The sequence below is a fragment of the Macaca thibetana genome, chromosome 19, assembly GCF_024542745.1.
Source record: "Macaca thibetana thibetana isolate TM-01 chromosome 19, ASM2454274v1, whole genome shotgun sequence".
Lineage (NCBI taxonomy): Eukaryota > Metazoa > Chordata > Mammalia > Primates > Cercopithecidae > Macaca > Macaca thibetana.
In genome coordinates, this window is record NC_065596.1 from 16056345 (window position 1) to 16073857 (window position 17513).

General features: G+C 48.5%; 1 protein-coding gene across 2 annotated transcripts in view; it reads left to right on the forward strand.

Annotated features, from left to right (window-relative positions):
* FBN3 (fibrillin 3) overlaps positions 1-17513 on the forward strand; it is a 90253-nt gene that overhangs the window by 43701 nt on the left and 29039 nt on the right. For both annotated transcript variants that reach the window (XM_050769975.1, XM_050769976.1), the window contains exons 35-47: positions 24-146; positions 387-548; positions 1543-1611; positions 3892-4017; positions 6768-6893; positions 7581-7730; positions 9406-9477; positions 13244-13369; positions 13652-13777; positions 14086-14211; positions 14575-14691; positions 15162-15290; positions 16101-16220. In XM_050769975.1, coding sequence (XP_050625932.1) covers positions 24-146; positions 387-548; positions 1543-1611; positions 3892-4017; positions 6768-6893; positions 7581-7730; positions 9406-9477; positions 13244-13369; positions 13652-13777; positions 14086-14211; positions 14575-14691; positions 15162-15290; positions 16101-16220 — 1572 coding nt within the window. The remainder of the gene's footprint in view (positions 1-23; positions 147-386; positions 549-1542; positions 1612-3891; positions 4018-6767; positions 6894-7580; positions 7731-9405; positions 9478-13243; positions 13370-13651; positions 13778-14085; positions 14212-14574; positions 14692-15161; positions 15291-16100; positions 16221-17513) is intronic.

Genomic DNA, 17513 nt, shown 5'->3' on the forward strand with positions numbered 1-17513 from the left:
AGGACCGCGCCTCCTCCCCACAGACATTAACGAGTGTGCAGACCCAGTAAACTGTATCAACGGCGTGTGCGTTAACACCCCCGGCAGCTACCTCTGCCGCTGCCCCCAGGATTTTGAGCTGAACCCCAGCGGAGTGGGCTGCGTGGGTGAGTCCATGCTCAGCTCCAGATCAGGGTTCTGGGGCCAGCAGAGGTGGGTGGGATTGCCCCCGGGTTAACTCAGATGTCCACGTGTTCAAATCTACCTGCTCCTGACAAACGGGACATCTGCTGGTCTCCCGCAAGAGCGGTTGTCCTTGTCACCCGTTGAAATAGACACATGCATGCACACGAACACGTGCGGCTTTCCCCCTGACACCTGCTAACCATCCCCTTCTGCCTGTTCAGACACTCGGGCTGGGAACTGTTTCCTGGAGACGCATGACCGAGGGGACGGTGGCATTTCCTGCAGTGCTGAGATCGGAGTTGGTGTCACCCGGGCTTCCTGCTGTTGTTCCCTGGGCCGGGCTTGGGGCAATCCCTGCGAGCTGTGCCCAGTGGCCAACACCAGTGAGTCCCTGTGGGGACCATTGAGCACCGTGGCCTGAGCCACCGAGACCCGGGAGCTTAGGGGGCCATCTCTGCTAAGGGGAGGTGGGGCTTAGGCGACAGGAAAACCAAGAACTGGGGAAGGAGAGGGGCTCATCCTGGGTCATACAGTGTACTCTTGGCTGGGCCTCTCTCCAAGGCTGCTTTCTGTAAATTCTCTGTGTTTGTAGTCACTTGATCACTCAGTCAGTCAACAAACACTGAGAGTTCCTCTGTGTCATGTGCTGGGGGCTGAGGACTCGGAGAAGGATGAGCCACAGCCTCTGCACACTGCTTCTCCCTCACTCTTAAACCAAGTTTCAGGACTATGAGAGTAGAGCTGTCCTAAGGGTTTTCTTTGAGGCATAGCCATAGCTCAGGAGAAAGCTGTGGGGAAGAGAAAGCTGTGGGGAAGAGAAAGCTGTGGGGAAGAGAAAGCTGTGGGGAAGGCTTTCCAGGGGAGGAGGCGTGAGTGAGGTTTTGAAGGATGTGTAGGAGTTTTCCTAGCAGAGTAGGGGGAATGATGTGCAATGCAGTGAGAACAGAATGTGCAAAGTCCTCAGGTGTGAAACAGGGAGGTACCTATTCAGGTGTGTGCGTGTGTGAATGTCCAGGGTCTTCCTTGCATGGGGAAAACTTGCAGTTACACTAGGATATGGTTTTGGATCAGAAGGAATCATCTTCTCTCCTTCCTGCCCCCAGCCACTACCATGTAACTCTGCTCACATGTTGAATGGGAATCCACATTTACACACACGTATGCACACGCACATGCACACACACACACACACGCAGTCCCAGGACTGGCCGAAGTCCCTTGGCCCTAAGAGGCTAAAGAGATATGGGGATGTAGTTAGTACAGTAGAAGGATGGGAGCCCGCTCTTGCGCCCTTTTCAGGCTTCCTGCTGTCGCTCCCCTGTTTCCCCTAAGTTTTGCCCCAATACTCCACCTCACAGGAGTCTGTTTCCCTTACAGCTGAGTACAGAACCCTGTGCCCGGGTGGTGAGGGCTTCCGGCCTAACCCCATCACTGTCATTCTGGAAGGTGAGTTCCCGGCAGACCATCCATCCATCCGTCTGCCTAAAGACTGACTTTTCTCTCATCCCCATCTCACCAAAGTGCAGAGTTGAGCAGTTTTGTCCTGGGATGGGGCAAATCTTTACACCTGGAGGCTGGGCAGCAGGACCACACTATGCTTTTAGTTTGTGTTGAATTTTTTTAATCTGTTCTTTCAGCCGTTTCTTCCACTTGTTGGTATATTGATCTTTTCATTTGTCCCCCATCTTTCCATTCATCCTCCATCCTTCCATCCATTTATCCTTCCATCCACCCATCCTTCCACCCATCCTTCCATCCATCCATCGATCCATCCATCCATCCATCCATCCATCCATCCATCCATCCTTCCTTCCTTCCCATCCTTCCTTCCGTCCATCCATCCATCCATCCATCCATCCTTCCATCCATCCATCCATCCATCCATCCATCCATCCATCCATCCATCCTTCCATCCATCCTTCCATCCATCCATTCATCCATCTATCCATCCATCCATCCTTCTGCCCATTTTTTCCATCCATCCATACATACATACATCCTTCCATCCAGTCATCTTCCATGTACCCATTCACCCATTCTTCCTTCCATATTTCCATTCAACCATGCTCCATCTACCCATTCATCCATCCCTCACTCATCCCTCTCCTATCCTTTTATCCATCCATCTGGTTTCCCATTCATCCCCTCTCCTTCATCTGTACCCCATTCTTTCATCCATCCCCAATCTTTCTGTCCATTCATCCTTCCATCCACCCATCCTTCCATCCATCCATCCATCCATCCATCCTTCCACCCGACCATCCATCCATTCATCCATCCTCCACTCATCCTTCCATCCATTCATCCTTCTACCCATCTAACCTCCTCCATCTACCCATTCATCTATCCTTCCTTCCATCCTTCCATCCAACTATCCTTTATCTACCCATTCATCCATCCTTCCGTTCATCCATCCTTCCATCCATCCCTCCATCCTTCCATCCAACCGTGCTCCATCCACCCATTCATCCATTCATCACTCATCCCTCTGCTATCCTTGTATGCATCCATTCACCCATCCATCCATCCCCATCCTTCAACTAGCCCCCATTCATCCATCCATTAACCTATTTCCCACTCTTCCATCCATCCATCTCCCACCCACCTATCTCTCATTCTTCTATCCATCTACTCACCCATCCATCTATCCCCCATTCACCCATCCATCCTCAATACATCCATCCATCCACTCATCCATCCACCCATTCTATCCCTCCATTCATCCACCCTTCCATCCATCTTCTATCTCCCATCTGTTCATCCATTCATCCCCCATCCTCCATCCATCATCCATCCATCCATCCATCCATCCATCCATCCATCCATCCACCCACCCATTCACTCTTTTATCTATCTACTCACCTATCCATCCACCTTCCTATCCATCCACCTTCCTATCCATTCACCTTCCTACCCATCCATCTTCCTACCCATCCACCTTCCTATCCATCCACCTTCCTATCCACCCACCTTCCTACCCATCCACCTTCCTACCCATCCACCTTCCTATCCATCCACCTTCTTATCCATCCACCTTCCTACCCATCCACTTTCCTACCCATCCACCTTCCTACCCATCCACCTTCCTACCCATCCACCTTCCTACCCATCCACCTTCCTACCCATCCACCTTCCTACCCATCCACCTTCCTATCCATCCACCTTCCTATCCATCCACATTCCTATCCATCCACCTTCCTACCCATCCACTTCCCTACCCATCCACCTTCCTATCCATCCACCTTCCTATCCATCCACCTTCCTACCCATCCATCTTTCTATCTATCCACTCACTCATCATCGCATTCATTGACCCACTTGCTTATTTACCCATTCACTGTTTTCATATCCATGCATCTATCTGCTCATCCATCCATTCATCCATCCTCCCATCCATCCTTTTGTTAGGGAGTGACGAGGTTGGAGAAGACTATCTATTCTCCATCTAGAGGAAGAAAACTATCTAGTTCTCTATCTAGAGGAAACTATGTGGTGGATGGGAGAATGGATTAACAGATGAAGGGAATGGAGTTGAATTTAGGGTAACATTAACTCAAGAGAGTCTGTGTCCAGCCGTCAAGATAGACCCTTCGAATGTCTATCAGTCATGGACAGCTCTTGGGGATCCTCGAGAGGGCCCTGGAAAACCCAGAGCTTAGCGTGGGTGCCCCTTAAGTCCTCTGCATGAGTTTAGCTCCCAAACATGGCTTCCTTACTTCCTGACAGACATCGACGAGTGCCAAGAGCTGCCAGGGCTGTGTCAAGGGGGTGACTGCATCAACACCTTTGGCAGTTTCCAGTGTGGGTGCCCACCTGGCTACCACCTCAGTGAGCACACCCGCATCTGTGAGGGTGAGCATGGACTCTCTTTGGGGTGGGTCAGGCTCTTCCGCTCTCTCCCTGCCTTCGTGCCCTGCCAAGCCTCACAAGGGTCGAGGAGGGAAGGCCTCATAGAAAGGCTTCTGCCCCCTGCCTCCTCTTTTGTCATGATCTGTCAGTTCCCTCTTGCTGCTTTTAAGATGTTCATGGCTGCTGTGGATCTGTGGCGTGGGGGATGGTAGGCAGGCCCTTAAAAATGCCACGACACTCCCTTACAAAGTACAGCAGCTTCTTTCTTCACCATTTCTTTGTCTGGGTGTTGTAAGCTTTTGACTGGATTCCAGAGTTCTGCAAAAGTTGATTTTTGTCTGTTTTGCCAGCTCAATAGTTACTTTTGTGGAGGAATGGAGCCCTGGAGTTCCCTACTCTGCTATTTTTGGTGACATCACTCTTAGCATGCTAATATTCCACAACCTATTTTTGCCTGCTAGCTAAGAATACTTTATTACACTTTTTTCGGTGGTTGAAAAAAACAAAAGAAGAATAACATTTTTTGACACATGAAAATTATATGAAATTCAAGGCTGGGTGCGTGGCAGCTCACACTGGTAATCCCAGTAGTTTGGGAGGCTGAAGTGGGAGGATTGCTTGAGGCCAGGAGTTCAAGACAAACCTGGGCAACCTGGCAAGACCTTGTCTCTACAAAAAATTAAAAAGTTAGCCACGCATGGTGACTCATGCCTGTAATCCCAGCTACTTGGGAAGCTGAGGCAGGAGGATCACGTGAGCCTCGGAAGTTGAGGCTGCAGTGAGCTGTGATTATGCCACTGCACTCTAGCCTGGGTGACAGAACAAGACTCTGTCTTAAAAAAAAAAAAAAGAAAAAGGCTGGGCACGGTGGCTCACGCTTGTAATCTCAGCACTTTGGAAGGCCGAGGTGGGCAGATCACAAGGTCAGGAGTTTGAGACCAGCCTAGCCGACATAGTGAAACCCCATCTCTACCAAAAATACAAAAATTAGCTGCGCATGCCGGCACACGCCTATAGTCCCAGCTACTCGGGAGGCTGAGGCAGGAGAATCACTTGAACCTTGGAGGTGGAGGTTGCAGTGAGCCGAGATGAGGCCATTGCACTCCAGCCTGGGCAACAGGGTGAGACTCTGACTCAAAAAAAAAAAAAAAAAAAAGGAGAGAGAGAAAGAGGAAGGAAGGAAGGAAGGAAAGAAGGAAGGAAGGAAGGAAGGAGAGAAGGAGAAAGTTGTATAAAATTCAAATTTCAGGGGTCCATAAATAAAATTTCCTTGGAGCACAACCAGTGCCACAGTGTGTTTGCATATTGTTTGTGTCTGCTTTTCTTACTACATTGGCAGATTGAATAATCATGACACACTGTAGTTTGGTCTGCAAAACCAAAACAATCTGGCTCTTTACAGAAAAAGCTTACTGCCCCATGGACTAGAGTAATAATCAGATTGAGAATCAATTTTTTTCCCCCAAGAATACTTTATCCATAAGGTTCTTGATTCCTATCATATCATATTGGGAAGACGTGGATGATCCATTCTTGGTGATTATAAAACTGACTCGTGAACTCAGGTCATTTTGTTCCTAATAGAAGCAGTATCATCATCAACTTTATTTTTATGAATTTTTTTTTTTTTTTTTTTTTTTTTTAGAGCCAGTGTCTCACTCTGTTGTCCAGGCTGGAGTGCAGTGGTGTAATCACAGCTCACTGTAGTCTTGACCTCCTGGACTCAGGTGATCCTCCCACCTCTGCCTCTCAAGTAGCTGGGATCACAGGTGTATGCCACCATGCCCAGCTAAATTTTCATTTTTTGAAGAGATGGGACCTCACTATGTTGCCCAGTCTGGTCTCAAACTCTTGGCCTCAAATGATCCTCCTGCCTTGGCCTCCCAAAGCAGGGATGATAGGCATGAGCAACTGCATCCAGCTTGTAAACTTTTTTTTTTCCCCTTAACATCATGTTGTTTTTGTTTGTTTGTGGGTTTTTGTTTATTTGTGTTTTAGAGCCAGGATCTCATTCTGCACCCAGGCTGGAGTGCAGAGGTGTGATCACAGCTCACTGCAACCTTAACTTCCTGGACTCAAGTGATCCTCCCAAGTGGCTGGGACTGCAGACATGCACCACCATGCCCAGCTAATTTTTTAAAATTTTTAGTAGAGATGGGGTCTTGCTATGTTGCCCAGACTGGTCTCGAACTCTGGGCTGAAATGATCCTCCCATCTCGGCGTCACAAAGTGCTCAGATTACAGACATGAGCCACTATGCCTGGCCCATATTACAGTTTTTTTTTTTTTTTTTTTTTTTTTTTTTGAGACGGAGTCTCGCTCTGTCACCCAGGCTGGAGTGCAGTGGCCTGATCTCAGCTCACTGCAAGCTCCGCCTCCCGGGTTCACGCCATTCTCCTGCCTCAGCCTCCCGAGTAGCTGGGACTACAGGCGCCCGCCACCTCGCCCGGCTAGTTTTTTGTAGTTTTAGTAGAGACGGGGTTTCACTGTGTTCACCAGGATGGTCTCGATCTCCTGACCTCGTGATCCACCCATCTCGGCCTCCCAAAGTGCTGGGATTACAGGCTTGAGCCACCGCGCCCGGCCCATATTACAGTTTTCTTCATCACTAAGATGTGTGTGCGTTTTAGGCTGATTTTGAAACCAAACTTAGGTCCCTAGTGAAGTGGCCTTGCTGGGTCTCTGGAGGGGAGTTATTCAGACAATTCCTGGATGCTGCCCACTGTTCCCCTCCACTCCTCCTTTCCCTGCAGATATTGATGAATGTTCCACACACTCGGGCATCTGTGGCCCTGGCACCTGCTACAATACCCTGGGAAACTACACCTGTGTCTGCCCTGCAGAATACCTCCAAGTCAATGGTGGCAACAACTGCATGGGTAAGAAGCATGATGACCTAGGGAAATGGCAGTCACAGAAGCAGCACCTGGGCATGGGAGGAACTGCTGGGAGCCTTCAAGCCTATGGACAGGGAGGATAAGCATATATGATGTGCTGATATGTGGCAGCAAACAAAACCGCAGGATTCAGGAGCCCAGAGCTGCCATGAACAGTTGCTCAGGTTGTGCACTGCTCAAAAAAGGCTGAAAAAAATGAATAGATCCCCCAAGTGTGTTGGGGGAGAGACATCAAGCCAATCAAGCCAGGCAGTAATCCCTCTCTTTTCTTTTTTTGAGATAGAGTCTCGCTGTGTTGCGCCGGCTGGAGAACAGTGGCACAATCTTGGCTCACTACAACCTCCACCTCTGAGGTTCAAGCAATTCTCCTGCCTCAGCCTCCCAAGTAACTGGGATTACAGGCGTGTGCCACTACACCCAGCTAGTTTTTGTATTTTTAGCAGAGACAGGGTTTCGCCATGTTGGCCAGGCTGGTCTCGAACTCCTGACCTCAAGTGATCTGCCCACCTCAGCCTCCCAAAGTTCTGGGATTACAGGCGTGAGCCACTGTGGCTGGCCAAGCCAGTAATCTTCAAATGAATGAGTTAACGAGTTCCCATCTCTTTGGCTCCCTCTTCCACTGATTTAGGTGACCCTTACCCACATTCTTCTCCTTTATGCCAACTACAGATATGAGGAAGAGTGTCTGCTTCCGGCACTATAACGGCACATGTCAAAATGAGCTGGCCTTCAACGTGACCCGAAAAATGTGTTGCTGCTCCTACAACATTGGCCAGGCCTGGAATAGACCCTGTGAGGCCTGCCCCACTCCCACCAGCCGTGAGTAACCCTCCTCAACCTTCTTCCCAGCCTGGCCCCTCGTAGCATAATGGTTAAGGAAACACAGTGCCCTTAGGGCTCTTAGATTAATTCTTGTTCTGATGAGAGCCAGAGAGTTGAAGTTCTGTCCCCCTATTAGTCCATTCTCATACTGCTGCGAAGAAATCCTGGATACTGGGTAATTTATAAAGAAAAAGAGGTTTGGCTGGGCGTGGTGGCTCACGCCTGTAATCCCAACAGTTTGGGAGGCCAAGGCGGGTGGATCGCTCGAGGTCAGGCATTCGAGACCAGCCTGGCCAACATGGTGAAAACCTGTCTCTACTAAAAATACAAAAAAAAAATTATCTGGGCGTAGTGATGCAGGCCCATAATCCCCGCTACTTGGGAGGCTGAGGCAAGAGAATTGCTTGAACCTGGAAGGTGGGGATTGCAGTGAGCCGCTATCACACCAGTGCACTCCAGCCTGGGTGACAGAGCAAGACCCTATCTCAGAACAAAAAAAAAAAAAAAAAAAAAAGGAGGTTTAAAGGACTCACAGTTCCACATGGCTGGGAAGGCCTCACAATCATGGCAGAAGGTGAAGGAGGAGCAAAAGCCCGTCTCACATGGTGGCAGGCAAGAGAGCATGCGCAGGGGAACTGCCCTTTATAAAACTATCAGATCTCACGAGACTCATTCACTATCACGAGAATAACACGGGAAAGACCCGCCCCCACGACTCAATTACCTCCCACCGGGTCCCTCCCATGACATGTGGGGATATGGGAGCTACAGTTCAAGTTGAGATTTAGGTAGGGACGCAGCCAAACTGTGTCAGTTCCCATGTATAGAAGGCAATACTTTAAAGTGAGCAAGGCAGCTTTTCTTCCATTTTGCAGATTTTGAAAATTCAGGATGGATCAATGGAGTTTTCATGGGTAGGGAAGGCCCTTGATGATTCACAGGAGTAGCTGGGGTGGGATAGGGTGGGAGGGGGTCGGTAAATGTCCCAGGCTGGGGAGGAAAGCACAGCTGGTTAGAGAGACCATAGACCTCCTGGGCTGGGGAAGGGGCAGACCTGGAGAAACTCAGAGCCAGGATTGGGACCCTGATGGGAACATCGGTCAGGATGAGGGAAGGTGTTCTAGGCAGGGGCACAACAGGAGCCAAGGCCGGGAGGCAGGACTGAACAGAGTGTATTGACAGCAGGAATGACTCCTGTCGGAATGATCTAGCAGCCAGCCCAGGCACCAGGAAGAGCTGCAGGAATGGGGCAGTGATGGGAAGGGGGCTTCTAGGGGTTTATTCATTTCCGTATTCATTTCCCAGAGCTGCTGCAAAACATTACTGCAAACTAGGTGGCTTTAAAAACCAGACATTGTGGCTCATGCCTGTAATTCCAGCTACTTGGGAGGCTAAGGTGGGAGGGTCACCTGAGCCTGGGAGGTTGAGGCTGCAGTGAGCCGTGATTGCACCGGTGCACTCCAGCCTGGGTGACAGGGTGAGACTTTGTCTCAAAAAAATTAAATTAAATTAAATTAAATAAGTGGAAGGAGGCAAAGGGTGGGGAGAGCAAAAAAAGTTCAAGGTGGCCAGTTGAGGGCTGGGCTCCAGGGATGAGGTGTCCCCTCTAGATGGGGAGCAGGCTGGGGTCAGGCCTGCAGCCCCAGACTCAACTTTGTTCCCCCTTGCGCAGCTGACTACCAGATTCTATGCGGAAACCAGGCCCCGGGATTCCTCATTGACATCCACACTCGGAAGCCCCTTGGTGAGTGAGCGGTTCCTGCTCTATCCCGGGGCACCCATCCACCTGGGTCTGCTTCTTCCCACCCCTCCCCTCCCCTACAGCTCTTTTCCTTACATCCATTCCTCCATCCTCCCCTCTTCCTCCTCCCACAGACCTCCAACTCCCCAGGAATCCTGCCCTCAAAAACACTTTTTTTTTTTTTTTTTAAAGAATGACACTTTAAAATTTTTATTAAACCGTTATCCATTTTTTTAAATGATGGTTAAATATATGCAACATAAAATTTACCTTTCTAGCCATGCGCGGTGGCTCATGCCTGTAATCCCAGCACTTTGGGAGGCCGAGGTGGGTGGATCAGGAGTTCGAGACCAGCGTAGCCAACATGGTGAAACTGTCTCTACTAAAAATACAGAAAGTAGCTGGGCGTGGTGGTGCATGCCTGTAATCCCAGCTACTCGGGAGGCTGAGGCATGAGACTGGCTTGAACCCGGGAGGCAAAGGCTGCAGTGAGCCGAGATCCGCTGCACTCCAGCCTGAGGGATAGAGTGAGACTTTTTTTTTTTGGTCTCCAGAAAAATACCATTTGAACCATTTTTAAGTGCGCAGTTCAGTGGCATTAAGTACATTTGCATTGTTTTGCAACTATCACCATCGCCATCTCCAAAACTTTCTCATTTTCTCCCACTGAAACTCTGTCCCCATGAAACTCTCACTCCCCATTCCCCTCAGTCCCTGGAACCCACCATTCTACTTTCTGACTCTGAATCTAACAGTTCTAGGGACTTCCTGTGAGTGGAACCACAGGATCTGTCCTTTTGTGTCAGGCTTATTTCACTGAGCATGATGTCCTCAGTGCATCTGTGTTGCAGTTTGTGTCAAACTGCTCCCCGCCCCTTTTTTTTTTTTTTTTTTTTTGAGATGGAGTTTTGCTCTTGTTGCCCAGGCTGGAGTGCAATGGCACGATCTCAACTCACTGCAACCTCCACCTCCTGGGTTCAGGCGATTCTCCTGCCTCAGCCTACTGAGTAGCTGAGATTACAGGCACCTGCTACCACGCCCGGCTAATTTTTGTATTTTAATAGAGGCAGGGTTTCACCCTATTGGTCAGGCTGTTCTCAAACTCCTGACCTCAGGTGATCCACCCACTTCAGCCTCCCAAAGTGCTGGGATTACAGGTGTGAGCCACTGTGCCTGGCCAGAATGCTCCCTTTTTAAGTTAGCAAGGTATTGCATAATTTAACACCTGCATGCCAAATTTCAACCATGCAGTGTTTAACTGATAAGCCCATTTTCATTTGTTTTAATCCTCTGAATATATTCTTCTAAAAAATCAAACCACGGCAAATAAAACTCACTTCTCCTCCAGTTATCACCTCAACTCTGTCTCTTTTCTCCTTCTCTGGACATTCTTATGCTTTATAGCTGGAATATTTCTTTCTAGTTTTTTCTTCCTTCATTACATAATAGGTCTCCCACTGAAAATATATGACGTTGGTTTCTGGGGCATTTTACATAAATTATGTAATGCTTGACATGTTGGTTACAACTTGCTTTTTTCATCCAAATTGTGTCTTGAGGAACTGGCCAGGTTACTATCTGCCATGCAGCCTCTCTCTTTGCCCTGCCTAGAAGTGGTTCATGGTGCAGATACATCCCAGGTCCCCCACTGATGGGAACTTAGGTTGTTTCCAGTCCCCTACCGATGGACACTTAGATTGTGTCAGATCCCCTTTTGATGGATACTCGGGTTGTTTCCAGTCCCCTATTGATAGATAGGTGGATTGTTTCCAGTCCCCTACAGATGGATACTTATATTGTTTATAACAATTTTATTGAGATATAATTCACATACCACACACTTCACCCATTTAAAGTGTCCTATTTAGTGGTTTTGAATATATTCACAGAGTTATGCACCCATCACCTCAATCTAAGTTTAGAACTCATTTTCATCGCACAAAAATAACATTTTCATCACAGTCCCCCATTGATGGACGTTTAGTTTGTTTCCAGTCCCCCCTTGATGGATATTTAGGTTATTTCCAGTCTTCTATTGGTGGGCACTTAGGTTGTTCCCAGTCCCCCATTGATGGACACTTAGGTTGTTTCCTGTCCCCCATTGAGGGACACTTAGTTTGTTTCCAGTCCCCCACTGATGTACACTTAGATTGTTTTCAGTCCCCCATTGATGGACACTTAGGTTCTTTCAAGTCCCCTTTTGATGGACACTTAGGTTGTTTCAGATCCCCTTTTGATGGACACTTGGGTTGTTTCCAGTCCCCTATTGATAGATAGGTGGATTGTTTCCAGTCCCCTATGGATGGACGCTTATATTGTTTATAACAATTTTATTGAGATATAATTCACATACCACACACTTCACCCATTTAAAGTGTCCTATTTGGTGGTTTTGAATACATTCACAGAGTTATGCAACCATCATCTCAATCTAAGTTTAGAACTCATTTTCATCACACAAAAATAACATTTTCATCACAGTCCCCCACTGATGAACACTTAGTTTGCTTCCAGTCCCACATTGATGGATATTTAGGTTGTTTCCAGTCCCCTATTAATGGACACTTAGGTTGTTTCCAGTCCCCCACTGATGGACACTTAGATTGTTTTCAGTTCCCCATTGATGGACACTTAGGTTCTTTTTTTTTTTGAGACGGAGTCTCGCTCTGTCGCCCAGGCTGGAGTGCAGTGGCCGGATCTCAGCTCACTGCAAGCTCTGCCTCCCGGGTTCATGCCATTCTCCTGCCTCAGCCTCCCGAGTAGCTGGGACTACAGGCGCCCGCCACCTCGCCTGGCTAGTTTTTTGTATTTTTTAGTAGAGACGGGGTTTCACCGTGTTATCCAGGATGGTCTCGATCTCCTGACCTCATGATCCGCCCGTCTCGGCCTCCCAAAGTGCTGGGATTACAGGCTTGAGCCACCGCGCCCGGCCAACACTTAGGTTCTTTCAAGTCCCCTTTTGATGGACACTTAGGTTGTTTCCAGTCCCCTACTGATAGACATTTACATAGTTTATATATAACAGCTTTATTGAGAAATAATTCACATACCACACACTTCACCCATTTAAAGTGTCCTATTCAGTGGTTTTGAGTACATTCACAGTGTTACACAGCCATCACCTCAATCTAAGTTTAAAACATTTTCATCACACAAAAGTAAACCCTATGTCTATTAGCAGTCACTCCCTTTACCCCCTCCCTTCTGCCCCTGGCAACCATAAATCGACTTTCTGTCTCTATTGATTTGCTATTTCTGGACATTTCCTTTAAATGGAGTCATGCAATATTGTTCCTGTGTGTCTGGCTTCTCTTAGAAGAATTATTTTAGGTTTCAACCACGTTGTCACATGTTACAGGGCTTTATTCCTTAATAAGGCTGAAGAATATTCCATGGTACAGACATCCCATATTTTGCTCTGCATTCATCAACTGATGTTTCCAGTTTCTTGCTAAATAGCATCTCATACCGCTATCCTGCTTACGCTTAAGGCCGTTTCTTTCCAGCAAGGTTGCTGGGTCACAGGAAATGTGCATTTTTAGTTTAGAAAAACACACACTCGCTCTCTGCTCTTGTCTTTCCTCTCACATCCTGATCTCTTTCTGGTGTGAGTGGATGTATTTTGGCCACAGCAAGATTTTTCTGAGTGTGTGCTGATTTGTGGCCACAACATCCTCAACCAGATTGCAGGGCTAGTGGGTCCCTTCGCTGAGGGTCACTGGAAGTCCCAGGGGGCTGGGCTGCCCCTAATGGCAGATGCCCTCTGCAGACATTGATGAGTGTGGGGAGATCCCCGCCATCTGTGCCAGTGGTGTCTGCATCAACCAGATGGGGAGCTTCCGCTGCGAGTGCCCCACAGGCTTCAACTACAACAGCATCCTGCTGGCTTGTGAAGGTGCCACCTCTCCCTGTTCCCAGCCCTGGGGTCTGGGTGGGATGCATGTCTGCCACTGTGCAATCTGGGCAAGTAACTAAAACTCCATAAGCTTCCATTTCTGCATCTGTATAATGGGCTAACACCTTTCCAAGGGCCTCCATCTCATATAACCACCCTCACTCCAGCTCTGGCTGCTTCCAGAGAGACCACCTGTTCCAAAGCATTGGACTGGGTTTCAGGTTTGATTCTGTCAGGATGGGCTTCTCTGTCACCCCCACCTCATTTGCTGTATTTGCCCAGATGTCGATGAGTGTGGCAGCAGGGAGAGTCCCTGCCAGCAGAATGCCGACTGCATCAACATCCCCGGCAGCTACCGCTGCGAGTGCACCCGAGGGTACAAACTGTCGCCAGGCGGGGCTTGTGTGGGTGAGCAGGGTCTCTGGGAGGAGGGAGCTGGGCTCTGTTGCCCATGGGGACTTAGATGGGGTATGGCTCTGTCCAGGTCTTTCTCCTTATCTATACTATTAGAGGGATCGGGGATGTATTGAGAGTGTCTGTTAATAGGATGTGGTGGAAGTGAGAGCTCAGGTCAATGCTGAGAGCCTGACACCCCTGGTGGAAGTTTGAGTGGGGAACTTCAAGGCAGGCTCTGGCTTCTCCATTGCAGTAGGGAGAGCTCAGGCAAACACTGTGTGGTAGGGGCCCTGGGGACACCATGCTGTCTGCACCCCTAGGACGGAATGAGTGTCGGGAGATCCCGAATGTCTGTAGCCATGGCGACTGCATGGACACAGAAGGCAGCTACATGTGTCTGTGTCACCGTGGATACCAGGCCTCTGCAGACCACACCCTGTGCATGGGTGAGACCTTCATCTTCCCCCTCCTTTCAAGTCAGGCTGCCTGGGGTCTACACCTCCCCTGGGATGGAAGTGGTGTTTCTGTCCATCCTAGTTCACAGACAGATCCAAGTCTGGGTCCTGACATTAAGATCTTGGGTAAATGGCTGATCTGCCTCCCTGTGCCTCAATTTTCCCATTTGTAAAATGGGGGTGATAGATCACACCAGGAGTACTTCCCAGCCATCACCCCCAGGGGTCACTGTCCAGTCATCTAGGCAGGGCTGGGTGCAGGGGAGGACCACTAGGTCCAGCTGGCCTCTCACTCCCTAAGTCCCCCAATGCCCTGGGTGAGCTGGGCTGGGCTCTTGGGCTTTGCTTCTGCAGACATTGATGAGTGTGACCAGCAGCCTTGTGGAAATGGGACCTGCAAGAACATCATCGGCTCCTACAACTGCCTCTGCTTCCCTGGCTTTGTGGTGACACACAATGGGGATTGTGTGGGTGAGTCCGCTCAGTTGGCAGGCTGGCCACAAAGTAGGTTCTCAGAATCTAAGGAAGTGAATCTAGAAATTGACCACAGAAAGATGCCCAGAAAGTCTCCAAATATTTAGAAATTAAATAATGTACTCCTAAATAATCCACAAGTCAAATAAATCATAAGGAAAATTAGAAAATATTTTGAAGTAAAAGAAAATGAAAATGAAACATAACATATGACAATACATAGGATGCAGCTAAGGGAGCACTTAGAGGCAAATTCATAGCATTACATAGTTATATTAGAAAATATCAGCAACTACCTTATAAGATAGGTGGAAGGTTAATACACAGTCTATACATGAGTGCTCAAGTTGAAGCCAATGCTATCAACTCAACTCAGTTGCAGACAGAAGTACAAGGAAGCCTTGATCCCTTCAAGTTTTGTGGGTGACCCTCTCCCTCTACAGATTTTGCCTATCTCCCCTCTACAGATTTTGACGAGTGTACTACCCTGGTGGGGCAGGTGTGCCGATTTGGCCATTGCCTCAACACAGCTGGTTCCTTCCACTGCCTCTGCCAGGATGGCTTTGAGCTCACAACTGATGGGAAGAATTGTGTGGGTGAGTCTGCCTATGGTGCTTGGAGGCATCTTAACCAGCCCCTGCTCCATGTACACCACAGTTTGGTACTTCTGGGTGAGCATAGATCCTTTTACTACCCAAGCATTTATTTTAAGGTTTAAAAGAATAATACCCAGCACTTTGGGAGGCTGAGGTGGAAGGATTGCTTGAGGCCAGGAGTTTGAGACTAGCCTGGGCAACATAGTGAGCTATCGTCTCTACAAAGAAATTAAAATTAGCCAGGAGTGGTGGCTATTGCCTGTAGTCCTAGCTACTCGGGAGGCTGGGGCAGGAGAACCACTTGAGCCCAGGAGTTTGAGGCTGCAGTGAGCTGGAGTCACACCACTGCACTCCAGCCTGGGCAACAGGGAAAGATCCTATCTCAAAATAAATAAATTAATTAAATAATTATAAAACCAGTACATCAAACCTATGTTTTTATGTATGGGATTTGAGGTGTAGGGTGAGGCTGTCTTGAAAATGTAAGTTTCCAGAAGCAAAGAATAGTAGAAGCGCTAAATAGTTACCATGGAAGGAATCTGCTGGTGGTGCCAGATTAGGAATCTTGCTACCTCTTCCCACTGGACACCATCTGGCCCCACCTATAACCCCACGAGAGTCAGATAATCCTTCCCCAGCTGTCCCTGTGGTCCTGAGTCTCAGCCCTTGCCCTGGAGCCAGAATTGCCACTGCGAGGGCTTGTCCTTGGGCCCTCGGTGATCACACAGTAATTGCAGGTGTTGGTCCCAGTCCCAGGTGAGCCCCCTGCATCCTGGCTGGCACAAGGACCCTTCTTTCTTCTTTTCGCAGACACCAATGAGTGCCTCAGCCTCGCAGGAACCTGCCTACCAGGCACCTGCCAGAACCTCGAGGGCTCCTTCCGTTGCATCTGTCCCCCTGGCTTCCAGGTGCAGAGTGACCACTGCATTGGTGAGTGTCCAGCCCCAACTCCCATTTTTGGGACCAGGGAGTGCCTCTCTTTCTCTATCCATAAAATGGGAATACCAGCTAGGGTTGTGACGAAGGTGGAGATGTACTTAACGCAGAGTGAAACACAGCTTCATAAACTATTATTGTCATTCTGATTGTTTCTGGACTTTGCGCTCAGGATTTTGTCTCTGGTGCCCACAGGCTTCCTCGTGAATCCTATAAATTGACATGGGTGTGGGGGTCTCACCGTTTCTCAGTGCACCCAAATGTAGAGCTCCTCACTTGCTAACTGGTGATCAAGGACCAGTCTGGCCCAAGCTTCACTGTTGTAATCACCTATAGAGATGATTTCATGCAGTCTGGACTAACCAGTCTGGCCTGATCTCCTTTGGTCCATTTATCCACTTGGGCTAGCCTCAGAGAGTGTGGGCTAACCTGGACCAACCTGGGCTGAGCAGATGAGCTACCTTGTTCACTGTAGTCTAACCTGGACCAGTCTGGCCTGAGCAAATGGGCTAGCCTGGGCTAACCTGAACCAGTCTGGCCTGAACTCCTCTGATCTGGGCTTCCATCTGGGCTAGCCTTGTATAATCTGAACCAGTCTGGCCTGATCTCTTCTGATCTATTCTTTTTTTTTTTTTTTTTTTTTGAGACAGAGTCTCACTCTCAGCTCACTGCAACCTCCACCTCCTGGGTTCAAGCAATTCTCCTGCCTCAGCCTCCTGAGTAGCTGGGATTACAGGTGCTCATCACCACACCTGGCTAATTTTTGTATTTTTGGTAGAAACGGGGTTTCATCATGATGGCCAGGCTGGTCTGAAACTCCTGACCTCAAGCGATCTTCCCACCTTAGCCTCCCAAAGTGCTGGGAATACAGGCATGAGTCACCACGCCCAGCCTATTCTGATTTATTCTATTTGGGCTAGCTTAATACAACATGAGCTAACCCCATCCAGTGTAGGGTAAATATATCCAGTCTCAGTTAGCTTTGTGCAATTTTATTTTTTTTTAAGGTTTTAAATTTTTTTTCTATTTTTTCTTATTTTAATCTCAACAGTTAAGGGGGGACAGGTGGCTTTTGCTTACATAGATAAGTTCTTCAGTGGTGATTTCTGAGATTTTGGTGCACCTGTCATCTGAGTAGTATACAATGTACCCAGTATGTAGTCTTTTGTCCCTCACCCCCCTCCCATCTTTCCCTGGAAGTCCCCAAAGTCCTTTATGTCATTATTATGCCTTTGCATCCTCATAGATTAGCTCCCACTTGTAAGTGAGAACATACGATATTTGATT